At 38.7% G+C, this 14,075-nt stretch overlaps 2 protein-coding genes across 2 annotated transcripts in view; one reads left to right on the forward strand and one right to left on the reverse strand.

Annotated features, from left to right (window-relative positions):
* LOC136268640 (lysine-specific demethylase 3B-like) overlaps nt 1-10,040 on the forward strand; it is a 14,058-nt gene extending 4,018 nt beyond the window's left edge. The window contains exons 14-28 of the mRNA XM_066064030.1: nt 158-277; nt 327-482; nt 2,218-2,337; nt 2,390-2,892; nt 4,064-4,139; nt 4,195-4,290; nt 5,201-5,369; nt 5,425-5,480; nt 5,527-5,652; nt 6,371-6,450; nt 6,504-6,566; nt 6,617-6,799; nt 7,432-7,485; nt 7,542-7,622; nt 9,746-10,040. Coding sequence (XP_065920102.1) covers nt 158-277; nt 327-482; nt 2,218-2,337; nt 2,390-2,892; nt 4,064-4,139; nt 4,195-4,290; nt 5,201-5,369; nt 5,425-5,480; nt 5,527-5,652; nt 6,371-6,450; nt 6,504-6,566; nt 6,617-6,799; nt 7,432-7,485; nt 7,542-7,622; nt 9,746-9,952 — 2,090 coding nt within the window. The 3' untranslated portion in view covers nt 9,953-10,040. The remainder of the gene's footprint in view (nt 1-157; nt 278-326; nt 483-2,217; nt 2,338-2,389; nt 2,893-4,063; nt 4,140-4,194; nt 4,291-5,200; nt 5,370-5,424; nt 5,481-5,526; nt 5,653-6,370; nt 6,451-6,503; nt 6,567-6,616; nt 6,800-7,431; nt 7,486-7,541; nt 7,623-9,745) is intronic.
* LOC136268642 (exportin-7-like) overlaps nt 10,018-14,075 on the reverse strand; it is an 8,275-nt gene continuing 4,217 nt past the window's right edge. Inside the window, exons 11-28 of the mRNA XM_066064032.1 lie at nt 13,854-13,959; nt 13,659-13,794; nt 13,541-13,614; nt 13,400-13,480; nt 13,287-13,350; nt 13,087-13,234; nt 12,949-13,016; nt 12,818-12,906; nt 12,271-12,378; nt 12,140-12,222; nt 12,042-12,096; nt 11,448-11,607; nt 11,313-11,402; nt 11,210-11,258; nt 10,792-10,943; nt 10,408-10,506; nt 10,227-10,354; nt 10,018-10,170 (exon numbers count right to left, since the gene is read on the reverse strand). Coding sequence (XP_065920104.1) covers nt 10,065-10,170; nt 10,227-10,354; nt 10,408-10,506; nt 10,792-10,943; nt 11,210-11,258; nt 11,313-11,402; nt 11,448-11,607; nt 12,042-12,096; nt 12,140-12,222; nt 12,271-12,378; nt 12,818-12,906; nt 12,949-13,016; nt 13,087-13,234; nt 13,287-13,350; nt 13,400-13,480; nt 13,541-13,614; nt 13,659-13,794; nt 13,854-13,959 — 1,796 coding nt within the window. The 3' untranslated portion in view covers nt 10,018-10,064. The remainder of the gene's footprint in view (nt 10,171-10,226; nt 10,355-10,407; nt 10,507-10,791; nt 10,944-11,209; nt 11,259-11,312; nt 11,403-11,447; nt 11,608-12,041; nt 12,097-12,139; nt 12,223-12,270; nt 12,379-12,817; nt 12,907-12,948; nt 13,017-13,086; nt 13,235-13,286; nt 13,351-13,399; nt 13,481-13,540; nt 13,615-13,658; nt 13,795-13,853; nt 13,960-14,075) is intronic.

The raw sequence follows: 14,075 nt of genomic DNA on the forward strand, positions 1-14,075 counted from the left end.
TCTTGGGCTAATCACCCAACAGTGTATTTGATTTTTAAGTGGAGCTACTTAATAAATATTAAGGGTCATTTGTCACCTCTGCTTTTTTGTTGTTGGTAAATCATGTGACCTTGTCTGTGAGATTAACGCTAATTATGGGATCATGTGATTCATGCAGGTTACAGTGGAATAGACAGAGAGACTGCACCTTACGTGCTGTCATACATTGCCAAGAATTTCATCACGGTCATGTTTGAAGAATTGAGAGCCATAGAGTGCTGGAAGGCTAATGAATCCAGTGAGTTGTACTGTATTTAATACTCACTATTTAGTGTCTTTCATTTCAGAGCCAATGTACTGGCGCAAAGCTGTGAAGGGGGTGAGAGAGTTGTGTGATACTTGTGAAACAACGATCTTTAACACCCATTGGGTTTGTGATCAATGTGGCTTCTCCGTCTGTAACACCTGCTACTTGCACTGTCTGTCCGGGGCCAGCAACCAAGGTAAGCACTTATTGGAAACTGAACCTGTTAATGTAGACACCAGATGAGATCCCACAATATATTCCTTAAATTGAAGTGGAAAGTCAGGCCACCTTGATCATCAGATCAAGACTATTGGTCCCAATGTGTCCAGTTATGCACATTCTATAATTGATTTAAGTAGATTATGGTGAAAGATAATAATTAATTGTAAAACTACTTATAACTAAAATTTCCCTGTTACTACCACATATCCATGAATTCTGTACATTTCCTAGAAGCCATTCTTGTATGGTTGCACATTTCACACACGAGTGATGTCAGTGGAAAGATATGTAGTGTAATTTATTATTACCAGACTAGTAGTTATCTGGCCCTACAACAGTAGCACATGAGAGTGGTGTGTGAAGTAAAAAAAAATTAAGTTGTTTTTCATGCAATGAAACTTCACTAATATGGTTGCCCAAGGAACTAAGACATATGGCCTCAATATTGAAGGAGCTTCATTAAATTAATAAGATCATGACTGGGAGCCATCAACAACCTAAATTTCTATCTTCCAAAAGTAGTCAGCCCATTTCTGACCCTTATTTCTACTAGTACTGGCTACCACTATTATACCTTTGACTTTGCCGCTATAAATAAGGTGGTGTTATTAATGAGGTTATTAAGACTCATGTGTCTCCTTTACTCAACTGACTTTCCTCAGTTCAGAGTCAAGACATCTTATGAAAATTCTGATGGCCTTGGCCAGCTAGGACAGTAAATCATGTCACACAGTGGTGCCTCATTCTGACAAGAGCTTGATTTCTAGAGCATTGCCAGTTGTTTAGTAACTCATAAAATGACAGTACCCCCAATGATTGATTGATTATTTGTGTTGATAACCACATACAGTTTAGCCAAGCTACCCACTGCATAATAAACACACACACTGATGTCATGTACAAAACACCATGTCATGTTGTACTGTATCATATTACATCTCCCTAATTGTGTGTATTGTAATGTGATAGTTAACATACTGGTTACAATTATTTGTGTATGATGACTGCACATGATGTGAAGTCCTGTCCAAAACACTTAGTTATTTGTTTGCACAATCTAACATGATGGCCAGTTAAAAACTTTCTTTGTCATGGTCACAGGGCATTGGTAATGTAGGGCTTGCTTTTTAGTGTCTGGGTGGTTGGAATAAGGGGCTCTGGGACAATATGCTTAGAATTCTAGTAGTTACCGAGGTGTTGAGCTTCAATACTTTTAGTAATGCATGATCAGCCTCTATGGACTGCCCTATTGTGTGCAGCAGTGATGGGTGAAATGAAATAATCACTGCTGATGACAGTGGTTTTACCCTTCACCACCCTTATCCCATAATTGGATTGTATGAGTGGTATTTGACTGTCCTTGTCTGGTTGAGTGGTATTTTAAACAGCAGTTTGCTGTAGTGTGGGCTACTGTTTTGCATATTAGGATGTCAATATTCCATGATGTCAATATTCCATGATGTGAAGCATAACGAATTTTATTATAAACAAGCAAAGCAGCACAATACGGAATACACATACACATGCATGTGTGTAGATGTGGACCCTTTCTACTACCCACAACAGTAGGTAGTAGAAGGTGTCCACAAGATGTATTCATGTCATACATAGTCAGGTTTTCACTTAGCTGGTCACATATTGTTTAGTGTACAAAATGCAATTGGTACAACACTCTGCATACTATACATACTATACTATCTTACCTACAGTTGGAGCGGTCAGTTCTAGCAACTGTTGGCCATCCTGCATCCCCTCTGATGAACAGGATTCCACCTCGCAACCTCATTTTCCCTCCAATCTCTTATTAGTGCACATCATCCCCGACCTAGGTGAGATCACATAATCCTCTTGACATATGACATCATATACTGTAATTGCTAGTGTTATGGAAGGATGTGTTTGCTCAGTTGATCGACTTGTGCACACGTCACAAGATCACCCTCCCTCGATGTGACAGACTTGTACAGTACGCTAGACAGAGAATACACCAGTTACAAGAAACACATGATAATAACAACAACAGTAAACAACATCAGCAGTCTAATGGCAGCAGTTTACAGCATCATAACTCAGAGAGTAGTTCTGATAATTTACTAATACATTTGTTGTCCACTTCATCTCAAGATGATACCACTGAAGTGCCATCGTCATGGAACAATCACCACCCTGACAACAACGATACAAGATGTGACTGTGGCAATTGTTACGAGTGTCATGGCGACCACTCTGTATCTAGTACCAATGAGGACACTTTTCTACCCAGGGGAGTATACAGTAGTGACATGCAGATTGCCACACTTTGCGACAATCGTCTGCTGTGGCTAAAGGACCCATTACATGAGGGAAATATGGCCGCCTTCCAGGAGCACTGGAGAAGAGGAGAGGTATGTATGTTTTATTTTGAGCTATGTTGAATTTTAAACAATGTTGTGATCAACTAATTGACACACGTGGTCTTCTAGCCACTAAACTAGCAGGTGTTAAGTGCATCAATACTTCTAGCTGTAGCCTTAGTAAACCCAACTTCCTAACCCAACCATTGTGTGATCCATTTTATTTGTGGATAATTAAACTGCAGAGAAGCATTACTATACATTGTTGGTAACCAGGCTTCAATATGAATACAGTAAACATGTACTGTGTGGAGTGGCTGAGGTTTAGTGGGTTAGCAAAACAATGGGTGCTGCTGGTATTGGTCACCTGAAGTACACCCAATACTGTTGTTGTGTGGCTTGTGCTAACACCTGCTGTCTGGCCAACAGATGATGGCCTGGGGGGGTAATGCAAGTGTTTGCATAATCCTTGCAACAGGACCTCAGCAAATATTGTGATCCACTTTGAGTTTAACAAGCTTACTTTTCAGTTTTCAGTGACTTCCTAAATGATGAAACTGTAGCACCACTTTTGGGACCAGGCCTCACAGTAATGTTATTAATAAGGTCATGTAGAACACCTTAGCTACAGAGGAGGGCGGAAGCGGTTTAAGTGCTGCTAAAATGAATTATGCTAAACCATTGGTTTCTGGGTGAACTAAAATGTGTGGACGATGTAACAAACTGTGGCATCATTGTTTCGTTTAGAATATAAATACCTTGCTAGCGCTAGTATTGCTATATATGCAAAATATTGTTCCATCAGTTTTGCCTAGAAAACTAAGCGCTTTTACAAAACAAACTGCACTATTTTAATCCTTACACGAAGCACAACCAAAATATCTAGCGATCATCAGCGATCACCACCATTCGCTAGTTTTGTATTGAGACTATTGAGGTTCACGTGATTAAACTATGCAATTAAGGTAATATTTTCAAGTAGCGCCTGAAGCGCTTCCGCCCTCCTCTGCCTTAGCTACATTTGGGACTTACTTGAAGTGGTCACTGTAATAAGGTGGTCTTATCTATGAGGTGACCATTAAGCATATTAACCTGATAAGAACTGTAGCATTTATTATTTACTGGGTACAGTTTGTGAGACTACGTGAAGCAAAAAATTATAAAACATTGATGGGATTTTCCCTAGTTAAATAACCAAATAAGATCATTTCTTCCACCATAGCCAATTGTAATGTCAGGAATACATCATCAGCTCAACATGGAGTTGTGGACACCGCAGTCTTTTGTCAGGGATTTTGGTGAGGGGTGTGGCTAATCACATGAGCTAGCTATGATGCCAAATTGTGTGTACAGGTGATGAATATGCTGACCTGGTCGACTGCTATGAGGGTCTGGTGATCAGGAATTGTTTGATCTCTCATTTCTGGGATGGCTTTGAGAACCTTGATTGTGAGTTGTGTTTGCAGTAAACTTAGTAGCTGTAATCAGTGGAATCTCCCTACAAATTCTGTATAATCTTACAACACAGTAGGACTTTCTTCCCAAAATCTTGCTCAATAGTTTTATTCACCCAGAGAATCTCCAAAATGGTTATATACACTGTATCATTTTGCACTCTTGTTTTGAAGTGAGCCTAGTTGGGGCAAGACTTCATGTCACAAGGCAAGTTCACAACTAAATGCAAAAAACAAACCTTACAAGTTCTTGAGTGACACACAAGGCCACAATATATGTGACCAGATTTACGAAAAGGGGCCTTCCATACACATCCAATTTACCAACTTTGACAATTCATAACTTAAGTTTGGGAAAAGTTATTGTCTTGAAATTTGGTCAGTATTGTGCACCAACATAGGCTAATGGATGGTGAAAATTTCAGGTATGTATCTTTCTTGAACACCACGTAATGGTCTTCCAAGTTCATACAATTGGATGTGTGCGGAAGACCCCTTTTCGCAAATCCAGTCACATATTATCTTTTTGTCATTGTCAGTGCCATGGTGACGGCATTACTGGACTTCATTGTCAATGTCCCTATGTCTAAATAATTGCATAATACAAATACGCAGACTTTCCCCATGGTGCTGATAGTCTAGTATATCCTTTAAAAATCTGCACAGCCGTTTTGTACAGAATTCTGAGTCTCAGTATATACTGAAATACTTCATTCCAATTACCTTTGGAATATGCTGAAGTCAGTGAGGTGCAATTAGATTTCTTATACTGAAGGAGAGGCTTCTTGCAAATCTATGTATGGTTGAATGTATCAAGGCATCCACATTTCAGAATGACCTTAGGGTTTCATTGTGAATCTTAGCAGTTAGGTATATTTGTCAAATTTCTTCTTTCCCCTGTTCAGATCGACAGAAGAACACTGCAGGTACTAATTACCGTCTACTAAAATTGAAGGACTGGCCAACTGGTGATGATTTCCGTGACAAATTGCCACGGCGATACCGGGACCTTGCAACAGCCAAACCAATTCCAGACTACACGAAGAGAGATGGCGTATTGAACATTGCTTCCAGGTATGTTAATGTTATTGTGTAATATGAGTTGTAGCTAATCTTATGGTTCCTGTAGCTTACCAGACTTCTTTGTGCGACCTGACCTTGGTCCTAAAATGTACAGTGCTTATGGTGAGTGTGTCTATGCTACTATGCAACTTTGACTCCCTGTGTACAGGGTCGGCTAGCACTCCAGATTGCAGCACAACTAACTTACACCTTGATATTGCTGATGCTGTCAATGTGATGGTGTACTGTGCCATACCAGAGGGATCATGTGATCCAAACTATGCTGTTACTGAAGGTTTGCAACTATTAGGATGTTGTACAGGGGAACTTGTTGTAAAGGCCAACTGTTCAATACTCTATAAACTTATAATTACTCAGGTTGTTCAGTAATCCACCTGTCTAACACAGCCAACAAAAACTTTGAAAGTTACTTGTTGCTTATTGGCTTGATTTCTGGACATTGCTTCAGCTGAATAGGTGCCTTTTGGCATATCACAGTACGTACAGTGTATGTATCATGGAGTCACCTTTTCTCCTCCTTTGTGTCCCATTTCTTTTTGCTATCACGGCAAGGTGTCAATCGTGGTAGCACTTATTATCTCAGCTCGCTCACATTTGTAACTGGAATTGTTCTTATTTTCCGTAGCGACTGGATTAATTACAGAGGCACTTCTCATACTGTTTTACATTTGTAATGTTGTGTAACAAATGAGGTGAACATAGTTGGGTAATGGCCACCTCACTTTTCAGTATTTGATAGTTGGGGCTCATGTTGAAACTCGAAATTAATGATCTATGACTCTACTTCCAACACTTCTAGCTATGTGCATTTTATACCTTAGGCTGCAAGTAGCTTGTGTTTTCATAATCATTATGGCTTCCTTCTTTAATCACTTGCAATCACTTAAACTCTGATCACTGCTAATTGAAGCCATGTTTAGCCCCAGGGAGTAGTAAACACACATCACCATAGTGACAGACATGTTACCAATAGCAACACAATATTGTTACAGCTGCTCTGATAGATGAGGTGGTTGCCAGGGAGTGTTGTCCACAAACTGTGGAAAGGTTGAGAGCTACTAATGAACGAGTGGTGAGTGTATCACATGATTTATGATGTCATGTTAGCCATGCCCACACCTGCAGGGAGCTATATGGCACATCTACAGTCCTTCGGATGCTCCAAAAATCAGAGCACTGCTTGCTAAGGTTTGATTGGTTAAATTGTATTACCATGGTTACATGATCATGACATATAGGCATGTGAGGAGAATTACCACGACTACCATCAACCTCCCGGTACTGACCCTATACATGATCAGTGTTTCTACTTGACCACTGAACTGAGGAAGAGATTACTGGAGGAATATGGAGTACAAGGGTACACTATTGCTCAGTGTGTTGGAGATGCTGTGTTTATCCCAGCTGGTGCCCCCCATCAGGTGAGCACATGTGTGTTGTGGTATAGTTCCTATGTAGTACTTGTAGTGTGTTGTGTAATTTGTTGTAAGACTGGCAATAAACAGCTTACTGTTTGATGGAATAGTTTCACTGTGTGATTGAATTTTGAAATTAAATACTTGACCAGTTGATATTGTGGTGTAGTGTGTCCTCTCAGTTTACAAAGTTCACATAACTTGTTCATTTCACTGAGCACTCAGTGTCCCCATTACACCAGCTGGATAATGTAATTTGTAGTACTTTGTTATGCAACAATGCCACTTTGCTGGGGGCATAAACAATATTTCTTGTGTTTGTAGTGTTCATGTAGTGTTCATGTAGTGAGTAATTGGTTGACAGCTGATAGTGTGTAAATCGGTTGGGAGATGATTTGTTGGATGGCTACACAGTCAATAGAGATACTATGCTAGACAGCACACACACACACACACACACACACACACACACACACACACACACACACACACACACACACACACACACACACACACACACACACACACACACACACACACACACACACACACACACACACACACACACACACACACGCACACACACACAACACACATGGCATGTCACCATCCTTCTCTACTGCTCATATTTTCTACAGGTGCGTAACTTGTGTAGCTGTATAAAAGTGGCTGAGGACTTTGTGTCCCCTGAAGTGAGTTATTATCATCATTAACCTTACACACTAGTTTTAACATGTTCCACCCACAGCACATGAGCAAGTGTCTACAACTCACCGAAGAGTTTCGTCAACTCTCTGAGAACCACACTAATCATGAGGATAAACTGCAGGTACACAACACCATCTATAACTGTATCATGTCATATGTATGTCCAGTACAGGCATGCTCTATAGTCTTCACCTGAGTTTTCCCAAAATTTCACGCCTGAATCTTATAGTGTGACCCTCTCTGCATAAGCGTACTTTTGAAATTTACAATATGACCCGCTGAGTTGCAAAACGCTATTTTGCCATAAAACCGTATTGAAATACACTAGGTAAAAAATATGCATGCTACATGAAAAAATTATGTACGCTTTAATCACATTCATATGCACTGAGAGTAAGCTCAAATCAATATAACTTATATACCACTGGATTCGTCTGTTTATGGAAAGTAAGACAATCCTTGTTTCGTGTTCATACAGCAACAGATACATGAGTTGAATGCTTATTTACGATGCAGTAAAAACAGCATTCACCATCGTCATTTCTTAGTTGGAATGGTCTTCTTGTTTGTCAACATAAAGGAGTAACAGGGAAAGCACTATACCTTGATTGATTTGCCAGTTCATGGTGCACAGATTGAGCCAAGTCCCATCTTAGTAGCTTGTTTCAATCGTAAGATTATATAAGCGCCTGTAATTTATTTCCCCGTATTGTTGCTATACAAATCGAGTTTATCACTGTTACAACTGTCAAGCACTACAACTCCAAGACCATTCATCATAAAAGGCTGAAACTTTGGCTGTCCACTCTTTTGTTACTATAGATTACAGAGATGCAATAAAATGGAATTCGAATTAAGTGCGAAAACTGCCAGTTTTTGCTCAGCCGGTCACATATAGGTGAACTTAATTATTACAAAAGATATACAAGTTTAAACAAGCTATTACTCAAAGAAGATAGTCTAAACTTTACACCATCTTATTCACCTGAGTTCAAGTGTCTTTGTTTCATTCCTGTAATCTCAAGGGTATTCGTTGCTTTTGTGTATGACACAGTACAGAAAGATTGTTGGCCCTTTTTATTGGAAACGCCTGTATGCACAAGTGAATATAAAGCTATAATTATTTCTCTATGAATCAATTTGTTTGGTCTTCCACCATAATATGCTGAAACTTTGGTAACCCATTCCTTGGACATTAGATAATACTGAGACAATAAAAAGAAAAATTGTGTAAACTTTTTGTTGAGATGATCACAAGTACTTGTAATGCCACTTGTATTATTTGCACTTTGTTGACATGTTCACAATGTTTTGGAATGTAACAAGCAGTGTTGGGCAAGTTACTTTGTGAAAGTAACTAGTTACATATTACTTGCAGCTGAACTATTTAGTTACAGTTACATATTACCCATAAAATAAAGTAACTGTAATAATATTACATATTATATTACTTTGTGTTCACAGCCTTAAACTGTCACCTGTGAAACTACCACTTTATCACATGACATGATTGCGTTGTTGGACAATGTGCAAATCTTGGTTATAAGTAAGAAGCTGGTGAATAAGCTTCATTCAGTAGGCTTCGTTACTTCGTTTTGGCTAGGCGTTACTCAGAAGTTAACTAACGAGATTAGTAACTTTGTTACTTGTAGTAATAATATTATGTAATATTAGACTCGTTACAGTAACTATATTACTTAGGTAATGCGTTACATTTGTAAGTAAAGTAAATCAAGTTATATTACCCGTTTTTCTAGCGTATTTCGTTATATTACTTAGTTACCACAAAAGTAATAATATTACGTAACACGTTACTCCCAACACTGGTAACAAGTCATAAAAGGAAAACCCAGTATGTTCCAGGTGAATGTCAACAAACTATAGAATAATTTGTTGTCAAATAATTATATTAGCCCTGTAGAAAATATGAATGAAGGATCAGGAGATAGTACAATCTTTAGTTCTAGTGGTATTATTTATATGGAGCGTACTTTATAAAGAGATCTACTGTATGGTAGATTTTATAAGCAAGATCCAATTTTTGCTCACATTTGGTTGTAATTTTTTATTTTATTTCACTGTTATGGTGTTTTAGTTTTTTCTGCCATCTGTACACTATTAATAAAATAAAAATTCAGCTGGATAGCATTCTCACTGCTTTGAAAAACATTGTGAACCTTTCACTTAAAAATTAATGTTCTGTACCCAGTGTTTTGCTCACATGACATCACATGATCTTCACAGGTAAAGAACATACTATACCACACTATCAAGGACATCATTGGATTATTAACCATATCAAAGGTTCCCATTACCAAGACAACTAAATCATCAAAGAGTTCTCCTTCAAAACTCAACTCACTAAAGGTGGCAGCCATATCCAGTGGCACCATGGCAACAGAAGGGAACAATAACATTTCATTAAATAATTCACTACCTCATCCCACGTAATTCACAATTGTAATTGTTGTCTTTTTGTCCCATGTGTTGCACTTTTCATGCAATGTTTTTACTGCTTTATACAAGAATGTGATAATAAGTATATTAGCTAGGACAGTGACTGCTATGTCATCATGTCTGTTGAGCCTACACATTGTGAAGATGGTGCCATTACATCCTTCATACAATTCCACACATCTCTCCTAAATATGGACAAATTCTGAGTAAACCTAGTGGAATAATAGAAATAGTAACACACTTTCTATTTGTAGAACACATAGCATACTTGTCTCTATTTTTAGCAGTGAGGTTTCTGGCCACGTCGGTCATCAGGCTCTCAAATGATACTGCCATCGATTGCTGCACATCTGGCAGCTGTAAGCTGACAATCCTATCCCGTAGTGTTTGAAAATACTACAACAAACCCACGATGAAATACTTGTACAGTTATACAAGTTAATCATCACCTCTTCATTTAATAGTATTAGTCCCAGAAGGGGGCGCGACATAGACCATTGGTTCTTACATTCTTCATACATGATGATGTTAAAGATGGCTGACAACATCTGTCACCATGACAATTAAGACAACAATTCTATCTCAATGAGGTTGGTCATGTGCCACAGATGTGAGTTTATTTTCAAGCTGGGTTTTGTTATTAAAGTACCACAATAAAATAACAGCAAATGGTAAACTTGTGGTTTGCTCACAATATGAACTGAAAGTTACAATAATATAAAATTTTATGATGCCATTAAAAAAAATGGAAATAAACATGCTACAATCTGCACAAGATCTACATTGTGGTAACTAAGGCTTGTCTCTCACATGACCAACCTTATGGTTCATACCTCCTGAAAGACCTCTCGATGAAAGTCTAGTATTCTGAGTAATGGTGGCTGGTTGGTGGGGGACTGAGGAATTTGTTTCTTGCTCAACTTCTTGAATAAAAATGTTAAAATGTGATCCAGCGATGTACATGCACTAGTGCACACCATCGTGTCTGTAACAGACCACCACAATAATACCCAATAATTGGGAGACCTAGTTATAAGCCAGCTATTCTACAGGGAGACCTGTTAAACCAGATATTCTTGTTAACTTGAACATACAGCCCACACTAGTTAGCATACTACTGTAGTGCATAGCAACCAGCAACAACTGTTAAGCAAACTAAATCAGGAGACCCAGTAAGCTAGCTACTCTACAGGGAGACCAATACTGAGTCCTGATAAACTAGTAATGTTAACAGTTACACACAACCCATACCAATTGCTGTTAATCCTTGTGACACTGATGTTAATATGTATAGGAAGATCTGTTGTGGGACATCATGTGTTGCTAATGACAATCATTCCATAATGGCACTCACTTCTAGCTCTAATGATGCTACAAAGTTCATGTGATCTTGTAACATAATTTCCAGCAGGCTGTAGTAGGCTTGGCCCAGTTTGGTATAGATCTGTGGATGGGATCACATGATTCATAGGGGGTGAGGATAGCTCACCAGCAAGCTGTTGTGTGGGACTGAGACAACAATTTGTACAAACATGTTTAGCGCATCATCCAGTGCTCGGTCACCATACAACTGAAACACACCAAAGTTGAGGTAGTTGCCACACAGTGTAGACTTCAACATGTTGAAACATATCGACACTCCCTTCAACCTATGTGTAAGGACACCACAATCATAGGAAAATAAATAACTTCCCACAATGCATTGTAATTTTTGACTGGTGCTTACTAAATTTACAGCAAATTTATCTTGTATAGTACAAAAAGCCACTGTATGAATGACTGAATAACTACAATATCCTTGCCATGCAGTTCCAGCAACTTTTGACTGCATAACAAACTTGTCAAGTTTGCCATAGGGCCACCCATAATCAAATAAGGTTTGGTTATACATATAAACTGTTTAACATGTTGGGACTATTTCTGAGTGTCCTGAGTATCAAGTTATCAGAGAGATGTCCTGATTTCAGGGGTCCAAAAGTATGCATGCTTAACAGTATACTATTAGAAGAGTCCTTGTGCAGACACCTCATCACACAGAGTGTCTTTAATAAAAGGTATCAGGGGTAATCCCCAGTACACATACTTCATGGAGTACAGCTGGTTGTCAGGGATATCAGTAATTGTTAGTATTTGACGACCTGTAGGATCACCATAGTAACAACAGCTGGTGTTAGTACTTACCATAATTACAAATAGCCTTTGATGCCTCTCGGAACAACAACACAGCATTAGGTGAAGTGATGTCAAAATGAAGTCGTTGTGACCTATCACATCCACTATGACGACATAATAGCTATATCAGCCACACCCACCTGTTCAGCACAAGCTCAGCCATTAGTTTCAAAATAGGTGTGGTTACCATGGGATCATGGAACCATAGTTGCAAGGCTTCCAACAACAAGCCAGTGTATGCAGGGTAACTAAGGGGAGGGGCTAAGGCTAGAAACGCAACTTGCAGATAGACAAACAATGAAGCAGAGTAGGTTGGTCACATGTCATAACAAGCCCGTAAAACTTAAAAACACTATTGATAAGTGAGAATGAGCCTTCTGGATGATGTATATACAATGTAATTGTACAAGCAAACATGGTGCCTTGGAATCAGTACATACATACTGTATTGCTTCATAGCTAGAAAAGAATGTGTAGGGATGATAGAACTCTATTGAGAGGTCTGAAAGGAGAGATACATGAATCCTTATTAGCACAATAGAATACTTGACATTGGCCTAAGTGATATATGATAAAGGTATTTTGATACTTACAGTATTAGAACTAAGGGAAATCAATACTGAGGTGTTTATCATTAATGACATATGACCAACCTATTCTTATCTCTTATCTACAACTAAAGGATACATCCATTCAAACAGTAGCTTGTATGAAAATTTACTGTTGAAAGCAAATGCAATTCCTCGCAAATCTCTGCATAACCCAACCAGTGTTCTCTGCATGGATCATGTGATTACAGCAAGCATCGCATGATCTACCTTAAGATGGTCTTCATTAACAACTTGCGAATTGCCAGACATCATGGAAGCTGCTTTCTGGAATGTGGCTAACAATCAGGACACATTAGGTACCAATAACAAGTCACCAGTGACATAAGAGCATCATAACCATATTACCTGTAAGGGGTGCTACAAATGTAACAAATTGTTCTTCATCTTCAATTTGATAGGCTAGAAATAGCCTGCCAAGGGCTCGGTAGAATATGGTCCGATATCTCAAGTCCAAATTGTGAAATGATACATCAAGGAAAGGGAAATTAGCCGGCTGTGACATATGTCATATGACGTAACACACCACTTAATTATGTACTACTCACAGTGTGGTTGTTGAGGACAAACTGTATACTATCCAATTTGATTAGTTTACGTACACTACTATACCTGTGAGAGGATCACATGATTGGGGTGACGTACACACACGTACACTCACCCTACAGAGAGGTCACTAAACAATTGTAGGGTCTTATCAATTATTGTACTGCAAGTGGTCCAGTGCTTAAGATTGGTCATGCTACAAGCAAAAGGGTCAAGATTACACCTGATTTATAGCCACTGCCATAATAAACAGTACATTTTATTAACAAACACATCTAGTACAGCTGTCTCTCCATTGAGTCCCAACTGTTCAGCTAATGCTTGATATACCTAGCAACCAAGATCTCATTACTGCTGTAACCATGACAACATACCTGTGAATTTTTCTGAATACTGTCTCCAATGTAAATCTTACGAAATTGTTCAAAGAAGCTAAGGAAAGCTAAATCTAAGTGGTTACTGGCATGTGTGGCCAGGTGAAGATCATTTACAGACATAAGTTGTAGGACACTAAATTAAGGATAATATGCAACTAAACTTTAAAATGATTAGCATGGTGAGTTCCATACCGACACACCAGCTGTCCGTCCATACGATCATATTCTTCAGAATTTGTATCTGAGACACGCCCACCAATAACGGAGCCAATCAGATACACCAACCAAGTCAGTTGTCCTGGAAACAATTTAGAAAACTGAATACACATTTAGTAGTAGTTAGTAAATTCTTCAAACAGTTTGCAAAGGCACATATAGAATTACAGTGAGTGCAGTGATTTTCACTTTTGTAAT

The sequence above is a fragment of the Dysidea avara genome, chromosome 10, assembly GCF_963678975.1.
Source record: "Dysidea avara chromosome 10, odDysAvar1.4, whole genome shotgun sequence".
NCBI lineage: Eukaryota > Metazoa > Porifera > Demospongiae > Dictyoceratida > Dysideidae > Dysidea > Dysidea avara.